The sequence below is a fragment of the Cotesia typhae genome, unplaced genomic scaffold, assembly GCF_013202065.1.
Source record: "Cotesia typhae breed Kobodo isofemale line unplaced genomic scaffold, CoteBio_Ctyphae contig_20, whole genome shotgun sequence".
NCBI lineage: Eukaryota > Metazoa > Arthropoda > Insecta > Hymenoptera > Braconidae > Cotesia > Cotesia typhae.
In genome coordinates, this window is record NW_027423725.1 from 3,711,458 (window position 1) to 3,729,701 (window position 18,244).

Consider the following 18,244-nt stretch of genomic DNA (forward strand, 5'->3'; position numbering starts at 1 on the left):
AGTAGGATTCGTTGTAAAGCCGCTAATTATTATACGGGAGATTCGTACCTACAACCTGTTTCTAAGATAATGCTGCGCGAAATATATATAAATTTTAATAAATTATTGATACCATTATTCTTGACTTATATGTTTGGTTAGATTCGGTCTCATTAATGTTATGGATTATTGAGTACTTTGCACACCTTCGATATCATTTTTTAGGTCTATGAAAATCTTTATAACAACTGTAATTTTTTTAAAATAATTTTTTTTATACATTTGCATCAAAAACACAAAAATAATTAAGTCAATTTTTTTCCAAGAGATCTGTTTCATCAAAGGAACAGATCGTATTAAAAATATAACATTTTATCTAATAATTTAAGTGCGCAGACAATTTTTGTGTTGGTATGTGGGGTAACTTTGTAAATTTGTACATTTCAATGGATTTTGATACGATCTAAGTATCTGGGTGCTAGTGAAAAACTAATTTATACGTTGTAAGTTATGTGAAATGAAAGACTTTCGCTGGAAAAAACCTGATCTCAGCCCACCTGCAATGGAAATAAATTTGTAAGAAAACAATCCGATCGATAAGGATTTTTTATGATTTTCTCATTAATTATTGAGAAAGGTGAGAGAGAACAAAATAAGTTAGGTATAGACACCACAGGGGGTGTTGAATGCAGAACATTGAAAAGCAAAAGAACACAGGTTGAAATTAAGGTTGACTTGAAGTTTTATTTTAGAAGTTAGAAAGTGAAAAAGTATATACTTTGGAAAATCCATGGGCTTGTAATAATGAATATCAGACAATGCAAATTACTAAAATGTTATTCATGCCGTGAATCATTTGAGAAATAGCAGAATTTAGTAAATTTAAGAAAATTAAATGAATTATAAATTAAATCATTGAAAAATTGAATTTTTAATTACTTGCAACAGCTCCGATTTATATTTTTATTGTATTGAATCAAATTTGTATAATGAGTAAGTCTTAAATTTGATGAACTGAATTTATAATGAAAATGTTTTTTAAATTGATTTTTAATTTATTTAATATAATATCTGTGTATTAAAACGGTGCAACAGTAATATTAGCAAGTAACAATTAATATATCATTTATTAAAAGTTCGGGTTTGAGTTTTAAATATTATTGGTTCAATTAACCCTAAGCAGTGGTTCAATTGCCCCCGAGTGGGGGTCAATTGAACCATTCGTTGCGTTTGCATGAATTAATAATTTTTAAAAATTTACATTGTTTATTGACTAATTTATGTATTGATAATGATAGGAGACATAATAAACTAATAGACATTCCAAGAAAAAAAAAATTATAATTTAGTTTTAATTCAAATAGTAAAAAATTGCTAAACTTTTTTTGGTTCAATTGACTCCTTCCTCCCCTACTTGGTGACTTATATCATAATTATTATTAGTTATTTATTAATTTTTAAATAAATGGGATTATTGTCATTTTCTTAATCTACAGCAATAATTCTCCCCATAACCTTTCTTTTTTAATTCTATCTATTTATGAATGTAAGGATTTGAGTGTAGTACTATTATGAGTTTTGCGGTGGCGCTAGAACTCGGTTTAAGTGTATGACTTAAACGAGTTTCAGTGTAGTGCTTAAAAATATTGCGTTAAGACTCAAACATTATACAAGAATATTCCCAATACCAAGTATTGCAATATCACTAAAATTTATAAGTGTGTGACTCATACTTTTTTTTCAGTGTAGGGGTGTAATATACTTTTGTATTCAGGGTGTCACGTATTGAGGGTGAAGTATCACCTCAAACTCGTTTGCGTTATGAGGCGTACAAATATGATAGATAATTTTACTAAGAAAGTAAACATAAAAAAATCCGAAAATTTTTTCATGAATAAACACAGAACTTAAAAGCTATCTTTGAGATTTTTTGAACTTCCAAGCTAAAAAAAAAAAAAAAAAAAAAAACAATTTCTTATCTTAATATCGTTTCACCATCGGAAAGAATAATTTTGAAAATTTAGGATCAATATCAGGCGTGGAACTGTCACTCACATGACCAACGTAAGTACATACGGTATTGAACACCGGCTGTTGGTGATCGGCGACGGCTCGTTAGCTACCGATACACCAGGACGTATATGCTTCTTGTATGGAAACCCGTTCAAGTCTCACAATCCCAGCCCATGCCGTCTCATAGCGTTTATGCACGATAAATATATAGATGTATATGCATAAAGGATTGAGAAACCCTCCTTGGGTGGTAGGCACGCTCCCTCTCTTTGATTATACTCCAGTGTGTGTTTAATAAATTAATACCAACTGTTAAGGCAATGAATTTATTTTGATAATTAAAAAATACATTAATAACGATGATTAACGCCATCAATTTCAATACCAACTGACTGCTGCTATCGATTATTTTTATTTAGTTAGGCTCTTTTTTCAAAGCAGTAAATTATTGTTATTATTATTAAGTTAAAATCTGGATGAAATAAATCGCACATGTATTTTATTAAAAATTTATTTAATTTAAGTAAAACAATATCATGTTACAAGTGATAATATCACGTTCACAACTAGCGCGATATACATCAAAAAAAAATTTCACAGAAGTCGGGTGACATCTTACTAAATATGTGACGAAATATCTTCTTCTTTGAAACAAGACATTTCAGTATTTTTTTTATAATTTTTTTTGGTTATATTTATTCCTAGGTCATAAACGATGGGAGATCGATTGGAGTATAGAATATGTGGTAATCATTCGTTAAAAACTAAAAGAAAAAAAAATTGATCATAAACTTTTCGGTTGTTAGTATTTGTTTTCAAAATTGTACATTATTAAAAATTAACTTACATAAAACGTATCTGTCCTTAAATTCTGCTGCAGAGTAAAGTTGACATTAGCGCTGTTTATCAATATAAATCAAATTCTCTACAAAACAGTCGTTAGTTGTCTGACAATCGCTACCCCAAAGTGACATATATTATTAGTTTTGTTGCAAAAAAAATTCAAGGAATTTTACAAAAAAAAAAAAAATTATGTAAATATTAAGTGTAATTTTTTTTTTTTCACTTTTATTGGGAAATATTTTAAGTTTTTGATTAGTAGTATTTTTGATCGCAGATATCTTTGAAACGGTTGATCTGAGGAACTTCGACCTTTCGACGTTTTTTGGAGAACTAGTTTTGGTGAAATTCGCTGTAAATCTTCTTTTAAAAATTCAAAAATAAAAAAAAAGTTTTTTCCCGTGTCATTTAAATAGAAAAATTACAAATTAATAGAGGCAAACCTTAATATTAATATTAAGAGCTCTAATAGGCGCCAAAACTTTTTGTTTTTATATGTACTATGAAAAACCCTAGTATACACTTTCAACTTTATCAAAGAATAAATCCTTACAGAAAAAATAAATATGCAAAAATATATGCTCTGAATATTTGACAGCATGTATATAAAAATTAAAAAATAAAATTATTATTATGATTACTTTTTTTTTAATAACAATAATAATAACTTGCGACCTGATATTCGTATTCCGACATTTCTAACATGAATAAACATAAATGACCTGTATTCATAATCCAACTAAGTCGCCCACTATCAACCAGCTCCCATTGAAACTTCACCAACTGAATCTCCCGGGTGGCCAATGCTACCTTTTTTTTTATTACAATTTCCATAATCTCCGTTTGTATAAGCGCCGATTTTTATAAATATCATATACTGTGTATGCACTACTTCAACGAGACTTACTGTAGCGTCTAGATGTCTTCATTGTCTTTAATATATTAAAAAAAAATTAACTTGATTCAAGAGAAAAATTCATGAAAAATTCATTAAACTATATTTTTACAACAATTATTTTGTTTTCAAGTTTTTTGATACATCTTCAGTACTGAAATTTATTTGTCACTAGCTTTTCCCCGCGGCTTCGCTCGCGTTGAAGCCCTTAGATAAATATCAGAGATTATTACATTCCAATAGAACTGAATCAATGTGATTCTAATTTTTTTATATTTTGTACATAGTAAATTTTTGTTTTTTAATAAAAAGTATCCTATGTTACTTTTTATACCTCCAAGAATATGACTACAAAGTTTCATGATGATCAGTGAAGTAGTTTTTGCGTGAAAGCGTACCAAACAAACTTACATTCACATTTATAATATAAGTAGGGTTATCAAACTGAAAAAAAAAAAATTTATTAATTTTTAAAATTTTTCAATTCGAATTTTGATATATTTCATATGAAATCAACTATTTTTTTTATTTTTATTGAATGAAAAAATAAAAAGAATTCACTTACCAGAGTTTTCTTAATTGTAATGTAAATAAAATCTTTCTCGCAGTGAATTTCTCTCTTAAGAGATTTAATTAATCAAACATCATTTACTTTCCATTTTCTCTAAAAATCACTTCCTAAATTATTTACAGTGTACATTTATTCTTTAGAAAAAAGTTTTCCAGAGATTTATCTGCTTAATCTAAAAGTTTTAATTTATTGATCAAAAAGTAGATTTGTTGAATGAATAAAACTAAATATCTTGAATTAAATCTAAAATATCGAAGAAGATATTCTTCGTGAATCAAGTATTCCAGAAAAATTTGAACTTTCAAAGAAATTTGATTGTATTTTAAAAAAACAACAGGAATTCCAAAAATTTCAAATCTCAAAAAAAGTAATATATTTGTACAAACAATGTTTCTTGAACATTCAAATAAAATCAATCAAAAAAAAAAAAATAGATAAAAGATACCGCGACGTCTGTTAGCTATTCGTCTTAAACAGATGCATCTACAATTCATTTCCCTTGAACTAAAACTCGGTAAAGAGATAATACAGTTTCGTTTAGTTAATTAACGTAAACGGAGTTCGAGTTGGATTTAAAGAGCTTAAAGAGAGTTAAATGAAGTTCTTTTTATCTTTAGCTCACTCTTCTGTGCAGCTTAAATGTTAATTGCTTACAAACAGGGTTAGCCGGGGCAGGTTGTCAGTAGGCGTGTCTCCCACGTGCTTCTGCTGCTGTTGATGTTGTATTTTTTATCTTCAAACAACATTTAGTTTCTTTATTCATTCAACTGTACAACATCACCAGAATAAAAGCACTGTCTTCTTAAAACTGGTACATTAATTTTATTTTATTTTATTTTAGCGATATGATATGGAGATGCATGTTATTGAGTATCATAATCACAAGGATTAAGTCAATTTGGTCAATGATGATAATATTGTATTGATTGATGATAGTGTATTAATCAAGTTGTCAAACTAATTAAATATTAATCTTGATTTAGTCGAATTGAATTTGATTACCAAAAGGTCGTGATGCTGGTGTATATTGAATTAAATAAAAATAAAAAGTAAATAAAACGACATTAGTGTTAAAGACCAACAACTACTGTGGAAGACCAAGACGAAGACGAGTTTACTGATGTGGTATAACGTGTCTTGGTTGATCAGTTATCGTCAACTAATTAACACGACCCGGTAATGAAGCCCACGTGTGTATGTGTGTCTGAATGTCTCAAGAAATTCAACTGTACTTTTTTTTTCCTTTTTAATTTTGTTTGTTGTGTCGTTCACATTCTCGTTGGCACTTTCTTTGTTCAACAAGCTGGTATGTTACGTCGTCTTATTTTAACCATAATCATGATACGAGGATGATGATGATGATAGGGGGATAGACAAGAAGAAGGCATTATGGCGGAGAGGAGTCAGCTCGAGAACAAGCGCGGCGCCTAATTAGCAGTTTTCTATCTTCTTCTTGTAATGGTAAACAGATACTTAAGCTACTTGTTGTCTTATTTACTTATTATTCTATCTCTACGACGTCATATACTTACCAGTTTGTTTTCTTACGCTTTATGTTGACACGTTTGTTGGGATTAAGGCACCGACAAGTAAGAAGGTCTAGCTATCCGTGAAAAAATTTCCTGATATAGCCATATATGATCTGATGAATCTGAATAAAAATGTTATTTATTAAATTATAATTTTTCTATTTTGTATGCCTTAACTATTTTTTATAATAAAAAATGTATGAAAAAGCAAAAAATCATGAATTATTGTAACAGCTCTCTAAAAAATGCAAATTTTTACTTTTTTTTTGGAATTGAGATTCATATAAAAGATACACATAAAATAAAAGTAATTTTCAAGTTTTTGTAAGTTAAATTATCTCTATGAAATATTAAGAAGCACTGTAAATAATTAACAAAAATTGTTTATTTCAATATAAAAATAATCAGTAATAAATTTAAAAAAATGGATGAAGTTAAAAAAAATCGACTAATTCGGGTATGCCCCGACCATAACTACAATAAGTAAACAATTAATATATATACTGATTCTCGAAAAAGTGGTGAGAAAACTATTATAAAAGTTTTAAAATTATAGAATGTTTAAACGAAGTTTTTAAAGCCAAAAATTGTGGTAATCCGTTCGATATATTACAAGCTGTGGGAGTAATTTTAAGTAATGCAAAAGACTGGGAGGAAAGTCGAAAAATATAATCGTAATTTTTATTATTTTCTGTTATTCATGTTTCTCGATTTATATTTAAAAATACAATATAATAAATTAATAAATAAATTTTATAATCATTCCGTTTATTAATTATAACTATTTTTACTATTATTATTATTATAAATTGTAATTTTCAAATTATAATAATAAATAAATTGTAACAAATTTATCCATATTTAATTTTAAACAACCTCAAAACCAACAAGTGTCACTATGTTTTATTTGATGTCTAGTAAAACTGGCTAGTAACTAGACAGTTACTGGATATTATACTTGCCAGTTCCTAGCTTAAGTCTATTTAAACTAGCCAGTTTAAACTGACCAGATACTTGATTTCATTTCTACTAGGGTGGATAAAAAGTACATGCTAATTTGATAGAAATGGAAATCCGTGCAAGTCAAAACAATAATATAATTAAATTTTAAGTCTAGATCTAAAAATGCAATTCTATTGTATATATATAAAATAACCTGATGGTTCCAATGAATAACACCTATTTTTTATACCTTAAAAGAATTAATGAAAATTATCATAAAAACGGCTTTCTACACGTATTTTCCCCTTTAAGAAGAGAAGTCCATGTAAAAACCTCAAAATCGTTCAATTTTTTTAAATATCTTTGAAGGTGATAAAATAATTTTTTTGATTTTAAACTTCAACACAACTTTATAGGGATTGAGAAAGATGACCTTGACGCCACCTGCCGGGAAAAATGTAAAGCAAAATGGTGGCAAGTGCTATACTAAACAATAACAAATTTATTAAATAAATTTTTTTTTTTAATCTAATTGAAATAAATTTTGATATTGTCTTCGTCAAAAGTTTCTTGCTGTATCCGTGGCTGTTCCAATATGCCATATAAAAACAAAAATCAAAATATAAGTGTTAAATTTTATCGTTTCCCTGCAAGTACTCTGAACTTAGCGTGGATAACCCTTAAACGTCAACAATGGATAAATGCAGTGAAAAACTATGTGTAAGTAAATTATTTTAATAAAAAAATTAAATTAATCACGATCAAATTTAAAAGACTAAGTAATATGAAATAGAATATTAAATTATACAATGATTATTTTGTAAAGTAAATAAAAATTTACTAAGGAAAAATAAAATTTAAAATAATTTTTCTTCAGGAAATATCCAAATGATTGGGAACCAACTCAAAATACTCGGATTAGTAGTACTCATTTTGTTAATAATCAAAAGTCAGAACGTTTAGAAAATTAAAAAAATAAAAAATCAAATTTTTTAAAAATAATTTTTTGGAGTAAATTTATTTATTAAAAAAAATTAAAAAATGGTTAAGTGACTGCTAACTTTAATGTCATAAACTTTTTACTAGGTTTATATTTAATTATAAATTTTGTAAATTTATGAACAATAACAATAATTTTAAATAAGCTTCGATGTAGCCAGATTTGTCATATTTTTAATATTGTATAAAATAATTGTTAGAATAATTAGTAACTAACATGAATTTTTATATTGTACACCTCGGAAACTTTGGTTTGAGCGACAACTGAGCAGGTTATGCTTGAATGTTTATTTAAATCTTCTGTTTCCACTACGTTTAAAACGTGTCCTGACTCAAATAGTTTTTTACCCTTGATGTCATTTTGATCCCTAATAAGGGTATTTTTGACCGGCAAAAACCCGAATTTAATTATTTTTTGCATTCTTAATGTCAACTAATACTGATTATTACATTATGTACATCACTAAGCTTTATATTTATAACACCAGGGCGTTCCACTTTCAGCAGTAGTGCTGCCTCTACAATTCTTTCTCAATCCCTATTGAACCTTTCTAGATTACAAAAGTAGCTTTTTTTTTTTTTTTTTTTTTTTTAAATTGACGCCTTAAGATAATTTTTTTTGCTGCCTCCGACGCGAGGTCCCAAACTGTTCTATTTATCACTTATTAACCATTGATTTCAAGTTGTTACAGTGAAAACTCGTTATGTACTTAAACTTTGATTAATTTACGTCTGACACGAGCGCTTAAGACAAGCATTATTGAATTTACCAAACTTTTCTTATTTTTATATTCGTGAGAAGGGATAGAATATTTTTATATAAGAGCAGGTACGTCGACTTAAACTAAAAAATGGAATCTAAAAGGATTGCTCAAGAAAATTCACAGGTTAAAATCTTGAAAACGAAATAATAGAAAAATGAAAGAAAGGTGAAGTCTGCAATAAAAGAATCCTCGTATCTTTGACAGTTTTCAGTGTATCTGGTCGACTGGACGATTACCTAAGGGTTCATATAACCTATAATACGATAGACCGCGGTTCCCATATAAGACGAAATCAGTATTTACTCAGTGTCGTTAAATATATATAGAGCCACAAAAAAATGTAGGATGACGAAAAAAATAATAAAATGCAGTGAGAATAGAGTAAAAAAAATGAAATAGATTTCCTGGATTTCAAAAAGTCTGTGGGAAACGAGTGAATGAGTGAGAACTGGTGTCCTGCCGTGATCTAGTATTATACCAAAGGACAAAAGAGTCTCTTGAGTGTTGGAATTTGGAGAATACTCCGCAGCTTAAAGAGATACCTGATTCAAAAATATGTACGAATATTTTATTGTTTTCCTTAGATTGATAATTTAAAAAAAATTATCAATTAATTAATTTTTATTTATTTAATTATTAGCTGTTACTCTCCCGCTCTGCTGGAAGCTTTATAGAATTGCAGATCTAGACTTAAAATTTAAGTAGAGCATTGATTTGACTTGCTCAAAACCGGCTCTTCATGTATTAGTATAGATTGTTTTATGGGCATTCAATTAGTGATCAATTCAATCTACCAAACTTTTTTATAAAATATAAATTGAAATTTTATAATTATTAATATTGTTGTGGAAGAAAAATTTTAAATTTGTTAAAAAAAAATTTTTTCTTACTCTTTGATTCACTGAAATCGAACTTTTGCCATTTATTTACTCAACTCGACACCCATTTAAACGTAAAAAGACAGACAGACAAGCGACAAAGGACCTGCAAATCTGCGTAAAGTGATTTTCGTCACGGCAATAGATGATGCGCCTTATAGGCGGCAAAACTTCACAGACTTAAGCGGGTGTTATTCAATTCGAAAATCGGAACAAACTAAAAGCGAATGTCGGTATAAAGAAAACGAATATCAGGTGAAACCTGTCGACAAAGCGTGAGAGAAAGCGTATTTTGTATCAATGAGAATAAGAGATTAATACATGGGGTATTGAATCTCTTGAGAAAGAAATTTGTTTTACGTCTTCGGCAGATTGATTTGCCATTACTCCTTAGAATTGATTCTAGCCTTTTACTAATTTATGTGAGGTTACACTGACTAATACGTCTCAAGCGCGATCAGCGAGAATGAGCCTAACTATCGGTTTTAGATACTTTTTTTACAAGTTATCTTTGTGGAAATTTGTATCTGTGAAATTAGTCACATTTTCAGTGACTGAGCTCTTAATTTGTGTTATTAATGTTGAAAAAAAAACAAAAAATTTTGAGAAATCTCGAAAAAACTACGAAAAAAATTTTTTCAATTATGGTTTTTTTGGAATAACTTTTATACGGCTTTACCGATGTATTAATTTAAAAATTAATGATACATTGCAATAATTAAATGCAATATTTTCGATGTTTTTCAAAATCTCCCTTAGCTAGGCCTTATTACCCGTCGGTACCATACCAAAGACGATTTATCATCGATTGCAGGTGATTTTCTTTCATTTGAAATCAAATTATAAACCATCTCTAGCCCCAACAGCATCACCATCACTATTTTATATCAGCTAAGTCAATTTTTTTAAAAGTTTCAATCTCGGAGGCAGTGGAACTTCAAAAAATGATGGCATGTGTGGTCTACCACCTAAATATGTTATTAAGCCTAGATAGAGCCATATGGTTATAGACGCGTGGCACAAAAAGACCGGCACACGCATACACACATTTTTTCATCCCATACTTTTAATTACAACATATGGGCGCATCATGGAGATCAAATGCACCTACACTTTGGTTATATTTGTTGGTGCCGCTATGTAAGCAACTGTCGGCTAGTCACGAATACTTTGTGTTACATGTTTTTTCTTTTTTTGTATTATCGCATTATCATTGGATTCATAGAAATATATGAACACAGCTGGTAACATAAAAATTTTTTACCACTTTTGGATCAGATCAAGAAAATTTTAAAAAATGAATAAAAGCTATGATTTCCGTTTTATTTCGAAGTTTGTCTACCGGTAGCCCTGTTCAGTGGCTCAAGACCTAAAAAATATTTAAAAGACCGACAAGTGTGTGTGCCTGAATGGCCTCTTTTCTTCAATTCATAGCCGGATGCATTTCATGCATAATCCAGTTTACAGAGACCGATTGTAGATTTGGAAGAAAAAAAATAAATAAAAACATACTAAGGATAATAAAAAATAAGATACATATGGACATTACATATTAATATTAAAGTTTATTTTATTCTTAATGTATATGTCTGTGCCTGTGGATAATGTAAACGGAATGAAAATGAACAGGAAGTCAGGGGTTCAGTGGTAAAATTGGATTAAGACTTTGGCTAGTCCCCAAGCAAACGAAAACCTTTAGCGTCTATCTACTATGACAATCTTTAATTAATAAAAAGCGTATAAATGGATGCGTATTTGTGAATATAAAATAAATTAGAGAAGGTTCTACATGAAAATAGGTTCTACAATAAATAGTCAACAGGAGTACGATTATTGCATCGTGTTTAATTATCAGCTAAATTCATAAGTTATAATTTTTTAACCAATTTACTCAAATTGAATATTTTCTAAAATATTCTTTTGCCTTCAAAATAAATGTAAAGTTGAAAACGTCTTTATTTTCTCCTATGAGTTTTGGATGCCTGCATGCGGGTCGCTAGACTCAAGTACCTACTTTTATGACTCTCTGGCCGTTGAGGTCGTATAAATGCAACCTCTTGTTCTCTTCGCAACCCGAACGCTCATCTGGTTCACATTCGAATATTTTCCGTTGCGACTTTCCCTTTTTTTATATATGTAATATTTTTGTCAACGTACTTTTCTTAATAATATTTCTCGGAACTATCCCACCAATAATAAAATGAAAAGAGTCTCCGTACTCTTGTGTACACTATATACGTCCAAAAGCGTCAGTCCGAAAGGATCTTTCCATTGATGATCTGGAAGGTTTTCGTTCAGCAGCCTCCGCTCTGACTGAACCGCCTCTGGAGCAATGCTTCGTACATACAATACTGAGTTATCTGGAAGGTTTTCGTTCAGCAGCCCTCGCTCTGATTGAACCGCCTCTGGAACGCTATTCCTTACTTTCTGAGTCCGCATTGACGATCCGGAAGGTTTTCGTTCAGCAACCTCCGCTCTGACTGAACCGCCTCTGGAGCAATGCTTCGTACATATAATACCGAGTTATCTGGAAGGTTTTCGTTCAGCAGCCCTCGCCCTGACTGGACCGCCTCTGGAACGCTATTCCTTACTTTCTGAGTCCGCATTGATGATCTGGAAGGTTTTCGTTCAGCAGCCTCCGCTCTGACTGAACCGCCTCTGGAGTAATGCTTCGTACCTACTCTTCAGGACTGAACTGGAAGGTTTTCGTTCAGCAGCCCTCGCTCTGACTGAACCGCCTCTGGAAAGTCCACCTAAACACTACCTGGCCTTTTGGGTTCCTCTGCCTTACAACCAGAGGAACCTCGAGAACTGCTAACTTACTTCTCTCCATATCATACAGTCCACTGGATTCTTATCTCTACTCTTCAAGATAATTCATGCAAATCAATTACAATGTGAGATTCGATTCCTAGGAAATTATTGAACGAGCATATTAACACAGTCCAGACCAGAGATCGAGTCAGATACCTCCGAGGAAAAGCTGAACCTCCCTTCATCAGACCTACCAGCCGACGTACCAACCTGAGTCATCAACATCCTCAATTCCGAACGAGTTTCCAGTCAACTATACGTCAGATCCTGCGGTTATCAGAACCAGACATTTTTTCTACGATTGTTATAATTTAAAGAAATTTTGTAAAAGCCCATCCATAATAAACCGGAGCTTAAACAAAACACATCGTTATTGTCAATTTTCACCTAATTTTTTACATATGATCTTAAACGAATTTTTGTTTGAGCAATATTTCAATTAACAAACTCATTTTTAGTAAAATAAATAAATAAGAAAATGATAATAACTTAATTTCATCTTTATATATAGCTTTCAAAGTAAAATGTATTTGACCTTACTTTTAATATATGTAAAGATTTAATTATTAATTGAAATGAGTCATTTTCATGAAAATATAAACAATTTTGAATTGAAGCGCAAAATGACGCAGATAATTGAATATTTATATTTTGACAATGTTTTTGAGATATGCTATGAAAGGGGTAGTAAATGAATAATCAATTCTAAAAAGCATCACACTGAAAGAAGGATTTTTTAGCATTTAAGATTTCTTTAGATTGAAGGAATCATTTCTCAAACATCATTTCTTAGTAATTAAAAAATATTTTTTAGTATTCAAGAAATATTTCTTAGAATTTGTAATATTTCTTAGTATTTAAGTAAACTTCTCGCACTCAAATTTCCATTGGCGCACGCAAATTGACAAAAAACTTAAAAATTAAAATAAATAACAAAAAAAAAAGACAGTCGAAGTGTCAATATCAAAGAAGCGAGGTTGGCATTTACATAAAAATAATTTATCCTTGCGTTTTATTAAATTTAAATAAAAAAGTAAAATAAAGAAAGATGAGTAATAATCCCGACTGGATTCCGGAAACTGATGAAAGTGACAATGAGTATAATGATGAATCTATATCGCCTGACATTTTTAAAACAACAACAACACCAACAACAACAGCAAATGATGAATCGCTACCTCCTGAAATTCTTAAAAGAGCAAATGAGGTGATTAACAATCTTACTCCTGCAACATCACGGCTCAAGTATGAATCGGCATACAAACAATTTATGCAGTGGCTAGCAGCACAACGGATTACAAGCTTCTCTGAAGAGGTGTTTTTGACTTATTTTAGTGAGCTTTCCGAGACTCTTATGTCGTCAACTTTATGGGCGAAATATTCAATGTTGCAAAACATGGTTGATATCAAGCATAACTTCAATATTCATGATTACTAATTACTAATCGCTTTTTTAAAGCAGAATGGTAAAAGTTTTAAGAGTAAGAAAGCCCAAACATTAAGTGCTGAACAAGTAAACCAATTCCTACGTGAAGCTCCAGATAACGAATTCTTGGCTACAAAGGTTATTAAATTATCAATTAAATATTTGAATTCTAATCTATGTATTAATTTTAATTGGAATTTTTTAATAACAGGTTGCTCTAATTTTTGGAGTGCAAGGTGCATGTAGGCGGAAAGAATTATGTGACGTACTGGTCGATCATGAAGTTCTTGAAGTTAGCAAATCCAGAAACATATACCGGACATTCCTTTCGAAAAACTTCGACTACGTTGTGAGCTGATTCTGGTTCCGATATTTTGACTATCAAAAGACACGGAGGGTGGAAATCGAGTGTCGTTGCGGAAGGCTACATTGAGAATTCTGTGGGCAACAAAAAAAGAATTGGTCAACGAATCGCCAGTACTATCACTTCTAGACCATCTACTTCAAAAGATCCAGAGCCAGAAATTGGTTTTAGTAATGAGTCAGCAAGAGAAATACCGATTGATGTTGGAGTAAAAAACAACAAGGATTTAAATTTCGACATTTTAAATACGGCCTTATCAACAAACTAGAAGAATTGGGTATTTGCATGATTTTGATATTCATAAACTTTTGATATTTTTACATTCTATATAATTTTTTTAAATTTTTGGAAAAAAAATTTTTCGATTTTGTTCTTAAAAATTTAAATAATTTAATAAATAAAAAAAAGCAGATATTTAAATGAATAAGTAGCTCCATCTCGTGTATGTGACGTCATAGTGCTTATTTCATTTGAAATTTTAAGCGCCAATCTCTTGTAAACACGTGGCAGGTGTAAACAATTGTTGTATTAATTGTGATTGATTAAAAAAAGATCTGGTTGTGTTGTTTATAATAAAATAAAATTATTTAATTACTCGAAATGTCGTCAAAAATGAGTTTTATTGGTGTATAGTTCCAACGTGTAGAAATACTGGTAAATCGACACCAGAAAAATTTTTATAAATGTTCCATTAAATTCTGTTAAACGGAAAAATTGGTTAGATGCATGTGGAAATAAAACTCATTATTCATCATCAACTCGGCTTTATTGTTGTGAAGATCATTTTGACGTAAGTATTTATTAAAAATTTATTTTAATGTTTACATAAAATCATAATCTAAATTTGTGATTTTCGTCTCATTGCATGAATTGATGTTGAATTTTATTCATTTTAGTTCAAAGTGGATTTAGGAAATTGGCTGGAATGGACAATGGTTGGTGGTAACAAACGTATGAGGAATAATGTTATACCTCATAAATTTATTGAGCAATCAAAATCATTAAGCATGGGTGATGGAAGTAGAGAGAATCCTCAAGCTCCTTCAATGAAAGTTGATAAAGTAGGTACTGAAGCAATGGATCTAAATATTGCCAAGTTACGGCTGGATCAAAACTTAGGAGGTATAATGGACGATTTACATTCTGACCTATTAAATTTCAATACACCAGAAGATTTTCAAAAGAATAAATCCAATGTTTGTGACGATCCCCCTGCCACTGGAGGTCAAAAACTCCATGTTGGTGTCCAAGTAAAAATAAGGAGTTCATACAGAAGTGTAAAAGTTCAATGTAAACCTGTGACTAAAGATCGTTCATCATCTCCAATTGAGCAGTTGGTTGATGATATAAATGCGCATAATTTTATTTCTCAACCAGCTAATAATGATCAATTATTGAATCCTTCACCTAATACTACGAATTTATCTTCTAATACAATGGCTAGTTCATTCCCTACTTCATCAGATAATTTTTTAACATCAAATGGAAGTACAGAAAATGAGTGGAAAAATGCATTTCAACAAGAAGAATTTCAGAAGCGTAATTTAAAGCAAACATTTGAAAGAATTCGGCTGTCACCTCGTAAATACATCGGGATTCCAAGTGATTGCATGGATATTATCGATATTTTACGTATGGCTAATTTAAGTGACATTGATATATTTATTACGTTAAAAAAAATAAGGTTGAATGAGAGTTTTGCGATTTTAGCTGATGATTTTGGAATGTCCACTTCTAATATAAGTCGTATCTTTACTGACTTTGCCAGTCATGGCAGAATATCTAAAAGACTTTATTATATGGCCTTCATCAGCAAGAATTAAACTTCAGTTGCCAATAAGTTTCCGAAGCCGTTATGCAGCAGTAGAATCAATCATTGATTGTTTAGAAATTGAAATTGAAAAGTCAACAGATCCTGTTAAACAATCATTAACCTGGTCTGAATACAAAAAATGCAATACGGTCAAATATTTAATTTCTTGTACACCTGATGGCATAGTTAATTTTATTTCACCTGGATTCGGTGGTAGAACATCGGATGCTGAAATAGTTTCTCAATCTGGATATTTGGATTGTTTAAAACCAGGCGCTGCTATACTGGCTGATAGAGGCTTCAAACACATAGAAAATTTTGTAGTTGAAAAAAAATGTACATTAATTAGACCACCAACAGTAAGTTCTGAGAAGCAACCAAGTCATGATGAAGTGTTAGCAACAAAACGAATCGCGAGTCTCCGTATTCACATTGAAAGATTAATAAGAAGAATACGAGAATTTGAAATTTGCGAACCTCATTCATGTGTAAATATTAAACTTATTCCACAGATGGATAATATAATGACAATCGCCGCAGCTTTAACTAATCTACAAGGACCATTGATCAAAAAAACATAAGTTTTAAAAGTTGTTGTTCAATAAAAATGTAATATTTATATTAAGAATTCAATTTTTGTATTTTTTTTTTTATTAAATAATTTAATTTATTTCAATGAATTAAATAAACGCTTGGTAATACAATTTTTCCAAAATTTACTTAGGTCTTTTAGTAATTTTTCAACTACTTGTGAATCATAATCGATAATAATAGATTTGAATTGCCGTGTTTCTTCAAAAGTTGGGTCTGCTACGATAAACATTGCTTTTTTTCTTCCTGTGAAAAGCATTTGCATCTGCATTTGAATAAAATATTTCATTGCAATTTTATTGTAATTTACGCTTCAACTTCTGCTCAACTTGTTGTAAAACTATAGCTTCCAGCTCTTTACCTCGTTCCATAGCTTTTGTATTGCGTAGTTTTTGACCTCCAACTAGCAACTCTACTAACGTTCCATTAGGTGTATTACAGCGGGATGCTTCATAAGCTTTCGACGCTGTTATTCGTCCATACCGCAATGAAAACCAAAGATCACAATCTGGTTGGTTTTGAGTTTCCTTTTCTATATTATCACACAAGTCAGGAGACATTCGATTTGCACTAAATTGTATAAAATTATCGCATAATGTTCCTCCTAAATTAATAAAGTCCACTAATAAATTGTATATTGAAAGGCTTTTTTCAGTATTCTCAGAGTTGAAATACTTCAAGATTTGGCTCTGTACGTTTTTTTGTTTTGTTCTATTGACAAATTCTTGCAAAGTATTGAAAGACTTAGGTACAGCAGTAATATTTGTCTCAGAATCAAAATCTGTCACTCGAATGAATTTGATTGCTGACCCAACTTGAGATAAAACTGATTTACGCCAGTAACATTCAACATCAGTTGGAGATGGTTCTTCCGATCGTCTGTGTAGCCACATTAAAAACGCGATTGAGTGCTTACATCCACCTAAAAAAGGTATAACAAGAAGTGATTATTGGTTATAATATTATCAAAATATTTATTTTAGCATATTATATAACGTGTGTATTAGATATGAATGTTTATGCAGGAAATTATGAAACAAACAATAACCGCAATGATTTTATTACTTGAATATTGTTAAATTATTTTATTTACCTGACGATGCGGCGCAATCATGATACTGAATCAATAAAATTTCTTCATCAACAATATTTATAACTACAGTCACTCTATATGATTTATTATGTACTCTGTGTTCAGGACAAATAAGACACTTGAGAGTACATTCAGGTCCCTGAAGCTTAATTTGTACTTGTTGATAAAAAAGCACCGATTTATTTATAACTAATATCTAAATAAACAGCTGTATTAAAATATACGAACATGCTAGCTTTTGCTCCTTTCATTTCTGCTGATACAAAATCAGAGTTTGTAGCGAGATAAGTTGCAACCATGAATGCATCAACTCGCGGTAAATTATCAGACCGTGCTTCACTAAAACCAGGATCCACTTTTCGCCGAGGCATTTTTATTAATTCGATGATAATCACAAACTACACTGTTGAACTGATGCTTCTCAAAAGTCTTAGTATAACAACATTGACATGTTCATAACCTCCAAACACATTCACTTTAAATTTAAAAAAACATTTCACAAAAATTTATTTCACTTTTAATTATTTTCAACAAAATCTAGCATTAAAAATAGGATGTATAAAACTTAAAATTGAAAAAACTTAACTTTAAGTTTTTTAGCAATGTAAAATATTATACATGACTTAAATGCTCATTCAAATATACGCGCTACAAATAGCACAATGACGTCACACCAATCACATCACGTTTTACATCACGTGACTTTTATGTAATTTAGGACCACTTTTATTTA

The 18,244-nt window shown here is 30.3% G+C and overlaps 1 protein-coding gene across 1 annotated transcript; it reads right to left on the reverse strand.

Moving 5' to 3' along the window:
- Positions 1 to 16,714: 16,714 nt before the first annotated feature.
- On the reverse strand, positions 16,715 to 17,882 carry LOC141538231 (uncharacterized). The gene is made up of 3 exons (XM_074259608.1): positions 17,736 to 17,882; positions 17,512 to 17,650; positions 16,715 to 17,340 (listed from the first exon to the last, which is right to left on the reverse strand). The coding sequence occupies exons 1-3, from the start codon at positions 17,880 to 17,882 to the stop codon at positions 16,715 to 16,717; spliced, it is 912 nt and encodes a 303-aa protein (XP_074115709.1).
- Positions 17,883 to 18,244: the final 362 nt, after the last annotated feature.

What these genes read in the sequence shown, in the direction of transcription:
- LOC141538231 (XM_074259608.1), bottom strand. Translation starts at nt 17,882, where the DNA reads ATGCCTCGGCGAAAAGTGGATCCTGGTTTTAGTGAAGCACGGTCTGAT. An exon ending in GAGCAAAAGCTAGCATGTTC is followed by an intron (nt 17,651 to 17,735) that starts GTATATTTTAAT and finishes ATTAAGCTTCAG; the next exon opens with GGACCTGAATGTACTCTCAA. An exon ending in TGATTGCGCCGCATCGTCAG is followed by an intron (nt 17,341 to 17,511) that starts GTAAATAAAATA and finishes TACCTTTTTTAG; the next exon opens with GTGGATGTAAGCACTCAATC.